This window comes from Apostichopus japonicus, chromosome 1 (genome assembly GCF_037975245.1).
Source record: "Apostichopus japonicus isolate 1M-3 chromosome 1, ASM3797524v1, whole genome shotgun sequence".
Classification (NCBI taxonomy): domain Eukaryota; kingdom Metazoa; phylum Echinodermata; class Holothuroidea; order Aspidochirotida; family Stichopodidae; genus Apostichopus; species Apostichopus japonicus.
The window spans coordinates 539,288-557,721 of record NC_092561.1 but is presented as its reverse complement, the minus strand read 5'-3'; the positions used below and the strand labels follow the sequence as shown (position 1 = coordinate 557,721).

The following is an 18,434-nucleotide window of genomic DNA, read 5'->3' as shown; positions in this document are numbered from 1 at the left end:
TTGATGTCGGTGCCCCCCCAGATTAAAAGTACTTCCGCCGCCCTTGTATACAGGTATGTGATAGTAAGTTCAGAAATGAAGCCCTTGAAAATATTTTAATTCAAGATCAAAACAAAAGAACTACCAGTCATAAGTAAACTCCATGCATGTTGTACTCAGTAATTTATTTCACTATATATTTTGTTAACATTTCAGTATATAATATTGAAATATATGAGGTAAAGTTGTAAAAGATGAAATAGTGACAAGCAATGGAATGGACCATTTGAAGTACTCAAACACTACAAACAGAGCTGAGCCTCTCTCTTCTGAGGCCTTCTAAGCTTAAATCTTCTTAAAGTCCGGGCCATTTTTAAGTACAAGGTTGATTTCCCAGCAGTTGACTGGCCCAGATAATAAACCACTACACAATAGAGCTAAAATCTGTGGTGATTTATCTCAGAAGATTTTTAACTCTCTGAGTTTTAGCTTCTTTGGAATAAATCTTCCATTGTAAGCTTGATCGAGATTTACTATAAAGGGAGGGATGCAAGTCTGGAGCTTCCAGAAAGGAAGGAAGCAGCATAGACAGAAATCAATAAAGATGACCAGAAGTCTTAGGACACAAAAGTGCTATATATGGATAGTTTATCAAATAAAGGAAGCCTAATTGGAAATCATTACAATAAATAGCTGATAAGCAGACAGGTTTTGCACTCTGGATAAGATATTACAAACCAAACCTACTTTGAAAGAAAGAGGTTTACATAGTCCTTTGGGGTTTTCCTATAGTTTTGGCAGCATCAAGTACAGTACTATGAAATTGTGTTGAAACTTGTAAATTGAAAGATGGAGCTAGCAGGTAGGGGTGGGGGGGGGGGGGTTGGAATCTTTGATGGCAGGTCTATAATATATATTTAGCATGTTTGGTAGAATACATGTTTGTTTCACATTTATTGCAACTTTTGATAGACTGAGTTTGTTATAAATACATAATCTGGCAAAAACAATCATATCGATGGAGAGTTTATAAAAGGGCTAAAATGAAATTTCCACTTTAGAACATATCTGCAAACATTAACTGATGCAGATAAGATAAACATCAACCAAGATATCTCCTAACAATTGTTATGGGCAGAGTTCATGCTGAGGTCTATTGCTTGTAAACAACAAATATGATGTTATCAGTAGTTGAAACAATTGTTTAGAGATAATGTATGTTTGGCAGGTTGTTGAAAGTCACACGAACCACATCATAACACTCACAAGTCATTATGAATACAATAGGCTAACAGCATATGGTATGATGAAATATGGACGCTGCCACAGAAATATGCCATGGTGCAGCTATGCTGTCCCTATCATGTAAACTTATTTTCTGCCAATATCGTTATGAAGTAGCCTAGCATATTTGTAATTTGCAGTAAGGAGAGTTGTAGGAACCAAAGCAACACAACAAAACTGTTGAACAACATAATGGTATAATAATTTATAATTTGTTAAATGCTATCAAAGGAGGTTGGTATGTCTTTGATACATGGGTCGAAAAACATATAGGAATTAGTAATATAGTATAGCGTACATACCACGTTCTTGAAGACCCCCGTGTCGAGTATATACTGGAAATCATTATCACAAAAGTCAGTAGGCCTATCGTCTGCTAACAAATCCTCCATGGCGCTTCTAAGCCTTAGTCTAGGGACGGTTCCGGGCCGTAAAGGGGATAATCTGTCAGAATTTTGGCAACCTGTTTCGGTCCAGTATTGGTTTCGCGTGTGTGCCTGCCTCTGTAAAAGTCAGAATTTTTTCCGACGAAATCTGTAGTCAGTCAGCGGAAGCTGTCTGTGTACTGTTTACTGTGCACACATTGGATTTCCAATATAACGCAAGACTAGCTCTAGCTGAACAGCTGTTCTCTACAGTGGTGCTGTCCTTGCAAATGTCATTTGTGAATCACTCCGCTGTATTAAAGTAAACTAGCATTGGTGGCCAATTGCTCCAAAGTTTAACCCCTTAGATAAATAAAAATCCTTCTCTTGTCTTAGAAACTTCCAATTTGATGCTCTATCACCCGTTTGATATGAAATTAAACGAAATATGGTCGAAAAATTCAATATGCTCGCTCAGCATATGGACGAATCTCACAGCGTAGTAAGCGTGAATAATAATATTAGATACGCCCACTAGTAATAGAATCGCCACGTAAGCAGAACCGTTTCAGCAGATGGACCAATCAGATACTTGTTGCATAAACATTTTTCATTCACAGATAAAACAGCTGTTAATTTCCTCTCGTAGTAAAGAAAATTTGAGATGCAAATCGTTCCTCACACATGTGGACTCGCTGGGATTTTGTTGTGTAATATCTATAGGCTAACTAGAATTCATCTATTGCTTCTGTCCTCAGTGAAATCTGAAAGCAGAATGACTAGTATTGCGCAGTCACATAAATATTATCACGTTTTTCCAACACTTTTGAATTGACGTGTATCATTTATCGTGGCACATTTCGTTGCTAGTCGTTCTTGCTCATCACTTGTATTCTTGGTTACACCCATTTTCTATGTGTCTCAGTAAATTTCTGTTATTGGAGGGTTGGAGCTGCGTAGATCAGCGTACTAGTAGATTTGTCTTTCCCGTCCAGGTCCTTTCCTGTGTGACTTTAACATGTATTCCTTTCTAAACATTCCTCTTTTGCTTTTCATCTTAAAGTTTTATCTCTCATCACGGATCTTATCACGGCTGTACATTCCATCTACAACCTCAGTATTATTTCATCATCAAGTAATAAGATGGTTGTAGTAAATATGATTTCTGGGTCCTAGCTATATCGTTATGTTTAAACTTGAATTTGTGGAACCGGATAGCTGATAACATTAAACTTTGATAATGAGAAAGTTCGTAGGCCTCATAAATTATACCTTCAAGGAGTCAACTAACAGCTACAAAACAACGGACTCAATATTTTAGTTCGCAAATTCTGATGTTTTGGGCAATTTGACAACATTTTCACGTGACCGCATGACGCTGATACGCAGGTCGTCGGGTCACCAACAAACGTTCAACTGATTATTATCTTCTGCTACAAAAGGGGCCTGAACTTACCCCCTACCCCCCGCCCACCCCACACACTAGCCTATACCAATACAAGTCTGTGTCACCAACCCTCCCTTTCAATCTCCTTCAAACTTCTCCAAATGTTATTTGACGTCACTCGTGGCTAACCTATACTGGGATAACCTGTATCACAGTTTGGGGGCCTAACTATCTTTTGAGGAAAGAGCAAAACACACACTTATGAACCTCTCGTATTTGCTTGTGCTTACCTTCGTTCCTTGCTATTTGCATTCGATTCGTGCGTGGGTCCTCTTAAACTTTACCAATTAGTATACCTTTTACTTGTTATAAATCCTCTTACACCCACGGATTTTTGTTTTACCCACGCCTACTGCCAGGGCCCATACAGACCTCCATTGACTCCTAATTCAAAAGCTATTGCCATAGCTGTATTATGAGAAGAGGCGTCCTAATGAATTACCCTACCAACTTTTATGTAATTGAGAAAAGGCAAAGAAAATCCCTTTTAGGGCTTTTATAATAGACCTATACAGTTGGGAACTGTTGCTTATAGATGAGGCAGACTCGCAAGTGGTCTGATACTCGAATGCGCTACGGCTCTGGACATTGATTGACCATCACTGTATTACAGCCAGTCTGCTAGTTTAAGATACAACCTACTGCTGACTGCAGCATTATACATAGACGCAATTGGACTCCGACCTTATTTCTCGGGCCGGACTAACTGGAAGAGGACAGGTTGTAATATCTTAACTCGGACTTGGGACTTAATCAGTGACTTTTCCAAACATACCGTATCATACTATACTAAGCTGGGGTCATATGCCCGGCTTTGTTATATACCGTATATTTGCACGATAATGCCCTTACAATCCGAATAGACATAGGGAGGTTGGGTGGTTACAAGGGTATAAGAACGACAGTATTTGTAATCTGAATCCCCCGCCCATCCGCCACCCCCTCCAAAAAAAAATACTTTCTGTGGGGTGAGAACGACAGCTATCGGATATATCTCGCAATTGTATTTGCAAGGGAAACACTTCCCTCTGCACAAGCATGGGAATACAAAGTTTTTTTTCTAAAGTATTTTCTGATGTGTAAAAGCCAGTATTCAATACTATAGTTGAATTTACCACCGGTGGCTGCACCGCATCCCTTTAAAATCGTTGCTATGACAACTAACTAGGGCTTGTCACCCCCCCCCCTCCACCCTCCCACCAACGTACATCCTGACCTAGTCCCAATGGCGAGGACCTGGTATCTTACTAGTAATGTATGAACCTGCTTCAAAACATCGGTGCCAGGATCGAAACCCGAAGCATGCTTGATTAGGGCCTCTGATTAAATGTACAGTATTCCGTTGTCCAATCAGCCTGTCATGTGTACTATAATAACCGCATGCAATTGAACTCGACCCCTCATATCATGTATATATGGATGTAATACACAGCCATCGAGAGCATGGCAATCCCTTTTCCCTAATGATATAGACTGACTGAATTCATTTGTCAATTAAAATAATGATTATTTTCCACATTGAAGAGATCAGGTTCGGTATGACTGATACATGCTGATAGCTTAAAAGTTTGTTATATATATATATATATAGATATATATAGTGTCTATATTTCGTTCATGATTTATGATTATTTTGAACTTTTACTGAGTCCTTTATGAAACTAGAAGCAGATATTTAGTCAGTCATTCAAAGCAATTGAAGTAACTTATGTGACTTAGCATAATGTAATGAGCAGCACAGGTGTGTTATAACTTGTATGGAGTTTGACCCTGCAGGGACGTCGAGGTATAACATATCGTCACCGGGTAGCACTTTACCTGGGTGATCTGGAAAGCTGTACTTTTATATGTTAGAGTTCGAAACTTGAGCAAAGAAAATGGTTGGATCGATGCAACGTGGTTGGAACCAGTGACCTCAAGAATACTTCGTGCTAATATACGAACTGAGTTATCTCGCCGTATCGGTTGATGGCTATCCCTTCACTTCATTGCTGGGGCAGGAGGGACGGGGGGGGGGGTAAGGTCTATGGAAGCAATTGATTATTTGTTGCTCCCGCAATACGGCAGCAACAGATTATGAAATTACCTGAGTGCAGTTCATGTAAACAAAAGATCAAGCAATAAAGTTTATAAATAAAACCACGTGCTAAGTGTCACATTTTCTAAAAGGAGCTAATATTACAGTAAGTATTTTAGAATTAGCTGAAAATATTTTAGACACAGATGTTCTTTTACTTGATGAAAAGATGCCCTTTAGGTCACACCTTGAATTAATGGGGAACCGAGACATCACCTCCAAAACATCACTACCAACTCAACAGATCCCCACAGAAACCAAAAACCACAACAAAAAACATCTCAAATCCTGGCTGCCTACATACCTCAGGCTCAAAGACTTCTAAGAATCGACAAGTGCTGATTGGCTACAGGGCTCTCATGGTTACAGTTCAACAGTTAATAACAACTTCCAATCCTGCTTTAATTCCACTAACAGCCTCTGCAGAGCTTAACCACAAATGTAAACAAACACTGCAGAGACAAATTAAAGGAGCTTTGGCAAAAAGGTGAAGGCTCAGATTTTTTTAAACAATGGGGATTAATGGTAATTAATTAACTTTTGACCAAAAATTATTAGGCATCACCTTATTCATACACAATCCAACAATCATCAGTTCAACTTTGAATGTGATCCATAAAAATCTTGAGGAGATTGAGATATTTGAAAATATTACAAAGAATGACCCGATGACCCCCTAAATGACATTTGACCTCAATTTTCCGAACACCCCTCGTAACCGTCATCCCGTGGAACGTTGTGACCAAGTTTCATTATAACTGGCCATACACCTTACGAACAGAAGCAATTTGAAAATATAGGGCCGCGGCCCGGGCCACGAAAGACCCCTAGTTGATCTTTGATCTCAAATTCATGAATACCCTGAAGGTAAAACTTCCATAGTACTATCGTGACAAACCCTCAACATTGTACCATGGAATCTGTAGGAGAAGAAGCATTTTGCGTATTTCCACAAAATGGCCCATTACGGCCCACAGGTGACCTTTGACCCCAAATTTTGGATCATCTCTGATGGACCTATACCTAATGGTCCTTGTTTCATGAAATTCCATCAAACACTGTGCGAGTGGGAGCGGTTTTACCAATTGTTGACGGATAGAGTGATAGAGTGATAGACGCCGCACTGTAACAATAGCTCACACCAGCATGCTGGTATGAGCTAAAAACCAGACTAGAAAAATGTTTTCCTTTGGTCTGTTCCCTTCTTCAGGTTGTGAGATAATTTTTCTTAGCTCCATGAGGGGTGGATAGTAAGGGAAGGGGTGACAGGAGGGGCAAGAAGAGGGGGATGGGTGTCGAATGTGTGCAATACACTGACAATAAAAGGTAACACTTGATATTTTAATGAAAATTTTGATTTTTCAATTCTATAAATAATATGTCCAATTTTCAAGATGACTAAAGGACGGAATTTGATAATGTCAGGAACCATTTCTATCTCCGTCAGAAGGGACATCAAAGATTATATACATATTTAAATGTTGCCCCTCCATGCCTCCCCTCTGTCATCTCCACCCCCCCCCCTTCACCCAACAATATTCCACACTGAATCATTCAAAATATTTCCTAAAGGTATACAGTGTAATTTAATACCTTTGAGCAATAATATAGCATGTTAAAAATATGGTTACAAAAGTACAAATGTCACTTCTTCAAGACCTGTGAAGTTTTATATAAAATCTTTCCTTTTCTCGATCTTCTATACGGTCTTTATATGGAAATATTTATAATTAATGTTCAGACGTATAATCATTAATATTCACTACCCATACATCTGTATAATATTGATAACAATTTCGGAGAATACCACATACTAATGCATCAAGTCAAGTTTGAGGGTTACAATAAAATGATTTGATATTAGTTAATCAGGATTTGTACCATTTGCTGTTAGAGATGTGATTAGACGATATAATCAGTAATGAATAACCATGTGTCTCCATGAATGGAGGAAAGTATACATACTATGAAAGTTGTTCTATATGCACAGATCAATAATAGTAGATATTGGGGGACTTAAAGCTCTTTGTAAAATGAAAATATGGTTTCTTCATAAGAGGGATATGCCCCCTTGTTGTACGGGATATACATAAGGGACATATGATATCACTAGTTACATTTGTTCTGCTTTTAGTACATGGGATATGCCCCTTGTTGTACGGGATATACATAAGGGACATATGATATCACTAGTTACATTTGTTCTGCTTTAGTACATGGGATATGCCCCCTTGTTGTACGGGATATACATAAGGGACATATGATATCACTAGTTACATTTGTTCTGCTTTAGTACATGGGATATGCCCCCTTGTTGTACGGGATATACATAAGGGACATATGATATCACTAGTTACATTTGTTCTGCTTTAGTACATGGGATATGCCCCCTTGTTGTACGGGATATACATAAGGGACATATGATATCACTAGTTACATTTGTTCTGCTTTAGTACATGGGATATGCCCCCTTGTTGTACGGGATATACATAAGGGACATATGATATCACTAGTTACATTTGTTCTGCTTTAGTACATGGGATATGCCCCCTTGTTGTACGGGATATACATAAGGGACATATGATATCACTAGTTACATTTGTTCTGCTTTTAGTACATGGGATATGCCCCCTTGTTGTACGGGATATACATAAGGGACATATGATATCACTAGTTACATTTGTTCTGCTTTAGTACATGGGATATGCCCCCTTGTTGTACGGGATATACATAAGGGACATATGATATCACTAGTTACATTTGTTCTGCTTTTAGTACATGGGATATGCCCCCTTGTTGTACAGGATATACATAAGGGACATATGCTTTTAGTACATGGAATATAACTCCCTGTTTCTAGGGATAGTTCTCCTCTCTTCAGTGATATGTCCCTCCTGCCCTACAAAAATTGTTCCTTTCGTATCAGGGATATGGTTTCTCTTGTCTACAGGATGTACCCTACCAACATTTGCTACTACTTTTATTCATTTGTTTTTGCTGTGAAACCAGCCTCTAGGGACATTTCTCCTTTGGACACAGACCATGTTTCTTCTGTACCCAAAAATATATCTTTGATATCATCCCTATGGTATTTAAATTCCTACGGGATATATATTCAACCTAATTCAAAAAGGTCGGTGAACATATTCAATCATTGGTTGATTATGCTACCCTCTAGAAAATCGTATTTTACTCAAGACAAAAGTTAACTTTATCATTTTTAAAATTGAAAACTGAAGTGGCTCAGAAATGCTCAATATTTTTTACAAGAAGAAAACAGTTTAATGTCAACTCTGCAAATAGTGTAAAAATTAGTAAAAAAAATACAGAAAAAACAGAAAAAATCTGACTCTTCGTTAGTTCTCTATAAGTGAAATGTTAGTTTTTTTTTTCCTTCAAGGGAACAATTTTTATATTCTTTTAAACACAACCAAAATAATACATATCAAATTTACAAATTTTTATTTGTTATAAATCTTTCTCTTTCTTTCTTAGAAATTTTCAGAGGCACAAGTCAGTACTTTACAACACAGTATGGTTATATAAAAGTTATTTTATACAGCACAAAATATATTTAACAAGGTGATATTTCTTCTTCAAGGCATTCAATGGAAGATAAATGGAATGTATTTTTTAATAATCCAAGGCACAGATTAACGCCACGCCCCTCTTAATCCAGTGTCTCTGTGGTTGGTCAGAAGGAACCTCAACGGGGACGACAAAGTTGGTAGAGTGTCCTGTGGTGGACAACGTTCCTGTAAATATATGAAGAGAGAATAAGAATAATATTAAGCAGATGGCACAGTGACCTATTTACTCGGAAGACTGCGAAACGTCTCTGACTGAATTTGATAGAATTATGTTTTATTGAAACAAAAACATCATGCAACACCTGCAGTAACCCCCCAAAAAAGAAAAAAAAAGAATTGCATCAATTAAAAACCATCAGAAAGTTTGGGTACAACTCCTGTAAAATTTGATATCCATCAGAAAGTTTGGGTACAACTCCTGTACCATTTAAGAACCATTAGAAAGCTTGGGTACAACTCCTGTACCATTTAAAAAACCATTAGAAAGTTTGGGTACAACTCCTGTACCATTTAAAAACCATTAGAAAGCTTGGGTTCAACTCCTTCACCATTTAAAAAACCATCAGAAAGTTTCGGTACAACTCCTGTAAAATTTGATATCCATCAGAAAGTTTGGGTACAACTCCTGTACCATTTAAGAACCATTAGAAAGCTTGGGTACAACTCCTGTACCATTTAAAAAACCATTAGAAAGTTTGGGTACAACTCCTGTACCATTTAAAAACCATTAGAAAGCTTGGGTTCAACTCCTTCACCATTTAAAAAACCATCAGAAAGTTTCGGTACAACTCCTGTAAAATTTGATATCCATCAGAAAGTTTGGGTACAACTCCTGTACCATTTAAGAACCATTAGAAAGCTTGGGTACAACTCCTGTACCATTTAAAAAACCATTAGAAAGTTTGGGTACAACTCCTGTACCATTTAAAAACCATTAGAAAGCTTGGGTTCAACTCCTTCACCATTTAAAAAACCATCAGAAAGTTTCGGTACAACTCCTGTAAAATTTGATATCCATCAGAAAGTTTGGGTACAACTCCTGTACCATTTAAGAACCATTAGAAAGCTTGGGTACAACTCCTGTACCATTTAAAAAACCATTAGAAAGTTTGGGTACAACTCCTTCACCATTTAAAAAACCATTAGAAAGTTTGGATACAACTCCTGTACCATTTAAAAATCATTAGAAAGCTTGGGTTCAACTCCTTCACCATTTAAAAAACCATCAGAAAGTTTGGGTACAACTCCTGTAAAATTTGATATCCATCAGAAAGTTTGGGTACAACTCCTGTACCATTTAAGAACCATTAGAAAGCTTGGGTACAACTCCTGTACCATTTAAAAAACCATTAGAAAGTTTGGGTACAACTCCTGTACCATTTAAAAACCATTAGAAAGCTTGGGTTCAACTCCTTCACCATTTAAAAAACCATTAGAAAGTTTGGGTACAACCCCTGTACCATTTAAAAAACCATTAGAAAATTTGGGTACAACTCCTGCACCATTTAAAAAACCATTAGAATGTTTGGGTTCAACTCCTGTACCATTTAAAAAACCATTAGCAAGTTTGGGTCCAACTCCTTCACCATTTAAGAAAACAATTATAAAGTTTGGGTTCAACTCCTGTACCATTACACAACTGAATCCACCTGGTTCATACAGTAATAAGCAATACTATTATACCATAATAAAAAAAAATCAGCTATTGTATAATAAAAAAAACAGCTATTGTATAATAAAATACCCTTTCAATGTACAATGAAAAACTGCCTGATTATGATGATTATTGTTGTAAGTATTGAAGGTATTGTAAGTAACAATATCATTGAATAACTTCCATCACACAGATCCTGTTACAAACCACATCACTACCACTATGCACTTACACTAACCTTTACACATATATCACAGTGATTAATGATCTAACATTATTGTTTTGTCATTATCATACCATATGGTATGACACAATGGATGTGAATAGTTCAGATATACAAAGGTCACAGTTGGTGGTTTAACTAGAGGTCAATCAACAGGTGTAACACTAGCACTATATCACCTGCCTGGGTTTGAATCATAATAACTCTTTACAATTGACCCTTGAGAGCACAAAATACTTTCCTTCTGTTTAATGAATCTCTAACTCTGATGTTTGATACCATACAGAACTACTTTATCTTTTCAAGATGAGAATAAGAAATTTGCCAAGCATAACACACTTCTTAAAACAGCTCCCCCCCTCCCCCCGCTCCCCTAAAAAATATTTAAATTAAAATGATTTAGATCAGACTTTCTTAAAAGTTACTAGTTTTAACAGCTTTCAGGTAATTTGTTCTTTATGCCTTTACCTCTCCACCCCCCTGGAGTCCTGCCTCGTACCCCCAGGGCATGCATACACACCTTGTTAAGGAAGACTGTTCTTAGACCCGGCTGTGTTTACTGAATGACTTACCTGCCCTAGTCAGTGTCTTGTACACTGGACAGATGTAAATACCGGACAACGGCTGCTTCCTGTTGGCCATGGGAATCAGTTTCATGACGGGCATGTCTGTGTAGAGTTCTTTGGGTCTGGACTCTGCCAGGAGATGTTGGTTGCTATTCCATCGAGCACCCTCCACAAACAGACCGTGAATGTAGCAACCATTCTCTGGTCTCGTCGTTAAATCCTCTGCACTCTCCTTCATCACCTGTTGAGAATGAGACGATTAAATCAATAATGAATGTCGAGACAATAGTTCTTAGAGAATAATAGCATTCTCATACGTTTGGTGGACATGCATGAGATTAGACTCCCATCTCAACGGGACTGTTTGAGAATGGGCAGAGCCACAGCAAAGTAGGTAATTGTCGCATAGTTATCTGCAAAACATAAAAAGTGTCCCTTTTCCAAAATTACAATATCCCTTTTTTAGTCATAAAAAGTGTCCCCTTTTATCACTTTTTTTTTCAAACTAAAGGGTATCCTTTTGTTGAAAAAAATTAAAAGAAATTGTAAATTAGAGAATGGCCCTTTGTTGGAAACATTAGAGTATTGTAATTTTAACTTTTGTAAACTCAAGGTCACATTACCCATGCCCCTCAAAGTTTGTGCCCTAGACCAGATTGAACCCCTCTGAAATACTCCTGGGCTTGTATGTAAATTAATACAGCTTTTTAACCATATGCTTCTCTCATGGCCTTCATAAATTTTGGTTGAAATTTCTGTACTCAATACCTATGCTATCCTAAGTATGTCATCAGTTCCATCTGCTACATTTCATGTGATATAGCAGTAGGTCATATAAGCAGCCACATTACACAAGAAGAAGCTGTACGAGGTTACATATTAGAGTATAACTGTGATTTGTAAGATGTGTGCAGACTTGCAATGGTGAAATGAATATTTCTGTGGTATATTTCTACATCAACACATGTAGTATACAGTTGATACTACACATTGAATGCCATGCAGTGATACATTCATATATATATATATATATATATATAATATATATATATATATATATATATATATATATATATATATATATATATATATATATATATATATATATATATATATATATATATTGTATTATATGGACAACTTCTCCACGTGTGCAATTATCATGTGTATAATTTCCAAGCTTCACTTCCTTTCGCTCAGAAACCTGATGGTACCCTCAACTTGTAGACCTGTATCAAGATTCATATAAAACCTCCATAGGCCTGCATTCAACAACAACAAACTGTCTGGAATGAGTCACATTAGAGAGGAGTGACTGCAGAGGAAGGACGGGGGGGGGGGTTAACTGTAGGGTCACTTCATATTTATATCACCATTGGAATAAATAATGTATTTCCTATGTGATATATTTTTAGAACTATTTTATACTAGCAATTAAGAGCACCTCCTAACATCCATTGTTAAGTTTTTGCAAGTTTTAAGCATGCAAAATTTTACATGCAAAAAAGCATGCACATACCGATGACCTTTTGTTACATATGTTAATCAGTATGTAAAAATGTGTACAGATATATCCTGCCACAGGCAGATCCATGTGCAGCATCACACTTAAAACATCAACTCATTGTACCGTCGATAACATTGCAAGATACGTTTCCGTGAGTTGACTGTTTCCCTACAAATCAAACTAACAGCTGAAAGATGTACGTACCGCAGCTGTGTAGACTCTTCAAAATAGACCACTTGCACCCTGATACCAAACAGTTTAATAGTTCACTATAGTAAAGTAATAGTAGCTCAGCTAATATCTATTAATATGTGCATGATATCCAAACAGTCATGAAATTCTACAGATCAACAGATAGGAAGTTTTGCTTTGAATCATAATTTTTGGTTCGAATCCCATTCTTGCCATCTATTTCTTTGTTCCATTTCATTTGACTTGAATTTCCCAGTAAGTTTTCCATTTTATCATTTACTTTATATTAATCATTTTACTTTATATTAACTGAATTTTTTCACTGAAAATTTCATCCCTCTGAACAAAATATGCGGTAAACAGCTAGAAGAGAGATAGAAGACAGCTATATAGAAGGAAACAGCTAGAAGAAAGGCCTGTGGGGAGGGGGGGGGTGAGGGTGTTCATATGGAAGGGTACCAAAAAATGCAAAATGTCTAATAAACTTAAACAGTGAACCACTTTACAAAAGAGGGTTTTATTTATTCAGTGCATCAATAAACTCTTACAACAGTAGTCATATATATGTGTACAGCTAAGAATGTACAGATATGTACCATATTGAAGCTTTTCTTGTGAATTTCAGTCAAAATCTGGACCTAACTAAAGTATCTGAGGGTGCAGGGAGGGGAGGAGGTTGAATGGACCGCCAAAACTCTCTTTGGGTACGTGCCAGCACAAGACTGTTGCAAAATTGATCATGTTAGGGAATTAATTATCTCTCAAATGGCCTGACTCTAAAATTCATAACTTTAGACCAAGTGAAAACTTTAAGCACCTAGTTGTGGAACTACTGTTCAGCGACTGTGGGCAGACAAGATGCCAATCTTGACTGTTACTACTAAAAAGACAAACTGAATATTATCATGCCTAGAATTTCGGCCACTTTGTAGAAAATGCCAGTGCATAAAAAAAATTTAAAAAAAATAAAATAACCACCTTGCATTTTCTATTAAACATTTATACAACAGCAACATTCATTTTGTTCTGGCAAGAAATACATTTTTTTTCCTACTGACAAACGAGGAATGCCCATGCTTGTTTAGTCAGTTAATTCATTTTGTTACGAGACCTGTATGATATGCAGGTTACTGGAACAGCAAACACTCCTCCATTTGATATCGCGGCTTCTTCTATATGATTAGTCGAATTTCAAAATTCAAATTTATTACACCATTTCTCAGGAAAATGATATTTGCTGGATATTTGTCTTTCAATTGTGATCTCCCAATTTGTACTATGATAAAATATTTACTCAACCATACAGAATACCCATAGCTTTAGCTAAGTAAACAAAGTTTAATGCTGAGTAGCTGTAGCATACAGCTGTGCTTATATTACTGACAGACATCTTAACAGTGATTTGTCCACAGGGCAATCAAGTTTCATGCAATATATCTATGAAATAAAAAGAGTTGAGTCATAGGAATCGAGTATCTAAAACTGAAACAATCTAAAGGTATTTTCATTGTTTTGTTATCTCATAGACATTACAGGACAAAGTTTCCAACAGAAATTGTTTAGTTGCATAAAACTGAATTAAAAAAAAAAACAAATTGCAATATAACCAGAACTTTATACTGTAGTTTATTAGAATGACAACTGAAAATGGCGTATACGCAAAAAACACAAAAAACAAAACCACATGTGTTATGTCATAATTTCATCAGGTGAGACTTTTCCTTAAGTTTGCACTTTCTTTCCACAATTTCAGACTGAAACTTTGATATTAACTAAGTCATCATCAGACATGTCTAATTTCAGCAACCAGAACAGATTCCATTCCCTGAAATACTGCAAATTAACTGCGATATTAAAACACATTGCAAGTTCCTGTGCACTCGTAATTGCATAGATTACATCCAGACGATAGCATTCCATTGCTGAAGCAAACACATAATCTAAAAGACAAGACTGTCACAATTTCCAGATTTAACAATTAATTTTGATATTAGATGTACATATTGGTACATTTTGTTTGGCAGGGGGGGGGGGAGGTGGGGTGAGGTTTTATTTCCAGATACTTGTACAACTGTCACATAAACATGCATTAAAGCGAGGTGACTGTGTTAACTTCCAAATTTGGTGAAATTAGTGATGATACATTGACGAGAGTGTCAACATGTTTCTGTTGCTCAAGTCTCTCTGCGACAGCTTAAGGTAAAGACAAAGGTGAAAAAACCCCACCTCCAGAAATGTGTACGTCATTTTATAATCGTAATACTTTGTGAAGAATGAGGTCATTTCACTATGTTAAATTTGTCAACATGTTTTTAGACAAGTGAAACCGGGCTGAATAGCAAAACAACCTTGTTGGCTTGTTTGGGATTAGGTATGAAATATTAAAGGAATTATGTTACTGGTTCTAATATATTCTGCATAGCATCAAGGCCTACCCACAAATAAAGGGTGATTTCAGCTCTCCCACTGTATTCTTGTGACATATTATGATGACAATAGATCAAGGATGAAGATATTCTAAACATTATGCTATGCAGACATGTTTTGGACGAGTAAAGTTGAAACAGCTGTTGGGATATGTCGGCCTTGCAAAGGAATTACATTTCAAGTACGAAAATATCCCTGGCAATGCTATAAATATAGATTTAATGTGGGCAATAACAAGCACAGTGGCTCTGCTATGAATCAGGAGATATCAAATGTTCAGATTGTAACTGAATCTTTTCTTTTAAGAGCAAAAACGATTTGTATTTCCAAAGCTGCAAGCAGATATGCTCAACTTTTCAAATAGTGTGAGCTTGACTTGTAGATTTGATGAAGCATACTGTCAAAGGTTAAAGGTCATTAGCATCTCATAAATATGTATGAAATTAAACAATGTTTATTCAGTATACAAATGTCAACAAATCATATTAGGGTTACAATCATCGAGAAATCTTAACTAACACTCCTCAATGTGTGGAAATTATTTGGAGGTTCCGAAACTCCAGGAAAGGCTATCTTGAAACTCTCTCATTTTGGCTAATCAAATGTTTTTTTGTGCCATCTTTATTCGCACAAAAATCATAAATTATTTTACAAAGAAATTCAATAAATGTTGTCTTCTAACATATTTAGTACAAATTTAGTACTTTCGAGAGATATTTTAAGTAGATACTTTTTGAAAAGAGAGAAAAACATAATTACTATAAATCCAATGTTAGTTTTTAACTTAAATTTGAGCAACAAGTAATGGACACGAAAAGGCAAGATTGACAATGTCCAATATTATAAAATGATGAACCATCTTGATAATTTCTAAGATCATAGACAAATAGAGGTATGGTTAATCCAGGATTTGGATTAATTTCTCATCTACCTATCTACCCCCTCCCAACCATTCCCACGTCCACTCCCCATCCCCAAAGAAAAAAAGGCCAAAAAAGCACAAAATGGTGCATTTGTTCACCCATGGGTTATAATGTTTAATCTATTAAGTGATTGCTCACTTACCTGAACCATTTTGTTGTTGCTATTGCAATGGTTACATAGTAAACTATAGCATAAAAAAATCTGCAACTTTCATAATTCTAGTTGTTGGTAAGGAGACTGGTTATCCCAGCAGAGATATGGGTTAATAGGTGTCACTAACGACTTATGGCTGAGTAGGTCAGTTGACAAAGCAGAGGTCAGATACAATGCTGAGGTCACAACCTCAAATCCCATTCTATAGTTGTTTACTATTTCCCATTCAGATATTTCAATTACAATGAATACAATTAACACACCTGTTTTTTTGTTTTTTGTTGAATGATTAAAAAGTTACTGATATTTTTACATTTTTTAACCGAACGCTCCTTCTTAGATCATGACCGGAATTATATTTCTTGAATAAAATGGAAAAATGGACAATTTATGAGAGATCAGCTTGGATGCTAGTTAATAGGCAGATAATTTCCTGGAGAATATTTACACACATATATATATATATATATATGCATTTTAATTGTTAATAGATATATGCAGTAGGCAAACAGTTACACACCCAACAAACTGTACAAAATAAAAAGACAACAAAATAAATTGGATATTTTGTCATGTTTACACACCTGGCAATGGCTATTAGAAGAGATAGACTTAGAACTATTAACGCAAATAAACACAACCATTAACCAAACAATGACTGAATCTATTTAAATGTAATCCCGATTTACGGATAATTTTCAGTTAAATGGACTCCCGATTTACAGATGATCTTCAGTTACACAGAAACCTTTTGGTTTGTCAATTTGCAACAGAAATAACAAAGAGTGCATAAAGTTTTTTTTTTCTTTTCTGTATCTGTTCTACTTTTTGGGATAATCACCTACTTAAATATGTCAAAAGTCTGGTATGAGACCAAATCAATGATGTCATTGGTTCCTCAGTCCAGACCTAACCTTTCATTTCACTTAGCTCATGTAGTTATTTAAATTCCAATTATTCTACCAAAAATGTTCTCTAAGCTTCATCTCCCCCGCCCCCACCCACCCCCGAATAGGGAACAAAGGTAAAATATGTTGTGGAATGTCACTTTAGAAAGCATTCACTGAACACGAGAGAGCAGTATTTTATGTTCAGTGTCTTCAGAACACTAAAAGATGCTCTGTTGTATGGTTTTCAATTGCAGGCCATTGTGTGTGAGGGTTCTCTTCTGTAATTCATAATAATCAGAAATTAAAATGACCGCTCTTACCTCAAACCCAAAGTTGATGGTATCGATGGATATGATAGCCTTTCTGGCGTAGTTTTGTAGGGTACCGGTCAAGAAGGCCTGTGGGAAGAAGAATCCCGAGATCCAAAACACGCTCGGGATACCTTTATCGATCCAGCTCTGGATGAAATCAGTCCTCAAAATGAGATCTGAAACCCATGACGATAAAGGCTTGAGAGACGGGTAGGCCTGTAGAGATGATGGGAATGAAATATGATGGTTATAGCAGTTAACTGTTTATTAGAAGGAGGAGAAAGGCAGGACCTTGTGGATCTGAAACCAATGATGATAAAGGTTTCAGAGACGGATAGGCCTGCAGAGATGATGAGAATGTAATATGATGGTTTATAGGAAGTCAACTGTTTCTATTAGAAGGAGGAGAAAGGCACGACCTTGTGGATCTGAAACCCATGATGATAAAGGTTTCAGAGACGGATAGGCCTGCAGAGATGATGAGAATGTAATATGATGGTTTATAGGAAGTCAACTGTTTCTATTAAAAGGAGGAGAAAGGTACGACCTTGTGGATCACTGCAGCAGCTAGGATGGGACCTTAGACAGGTAGAATGGGCACTTAAATAGATGGTATGGGCACTTAGGAATTTAGGCATCAGAGATGGGTAAATAGGAAGATAAGTTGGGCACTAGAGGGTTAGAATGGGATTGGGTAGATGAGGTGGGACATAGCTAGATGAAATAGGCACTGTGAGGAGGGGGGTGCAAATCTCCCTGTGTAGTTAAAGTTTACTTATAGCTTCAATTTTCCAATTGGAGCATAAAGATTGTAAACAAATGTAGAATCGGGAAGGGTGGTGGGG

At 36.6% G+C, this 18,434-nt stretch overlaps 2 protein-coding genes across 3 annotated transcripts in view; both read right to left on the bottom strand.

Moving 5' to 3' along the window:
• Positions 1-2,373, bottom strand: part of LOC139969685 (cyclic AMP-responsive element-binding protein 3-like protein 2) — a 44,283-nt gene extending 41,910 nt beyond the window's left edge. Inside the window, exon 1 of the mRNA XM_071974873.1 lies at positions 1,566-2,373. Within this exon, the coding sequence (XP_071830974.1) occupies positions 1,566-1,655 (90 nt within the window). The 5' untranslated portion in view covers positions 1,656-2,373. The remainder of the gene's footprint in view (positions 1-1,565) is intronic.
• A 4,118-nt stretch (positions 2,374-6,491) lies between these two features.
• LOC139969552 (dynein axonemal heavy chain 1-like) overlaps positions 6,492-18,434 on the bottom strand; it is a 65,668-nt gene continuing 53,725 nt past the window's right edge. For both annotated transcript variants that reach the window (XM_071974674.1, XM_071974755.1), the window contains 3 exons: positions 17,599-17,805; positions 11,192-11,426; positions 6,492-8,907 (listed from right to left, as the gene is read on the bottom strand). In XM_071974674.1, coding sequence (XP_071830775.1) covers positions 8,786-8,907; positions 11,192-11,426; positions 17,599-17,805 — 564 coding nt within the window. In that variant the 3' untranslated portion in view covers positions 6,492-8,785. The remainder of the gene's footprint in view (positions 8,908-11,191; positions 11,427-17,598; positions 17,806-18,434) is intronic.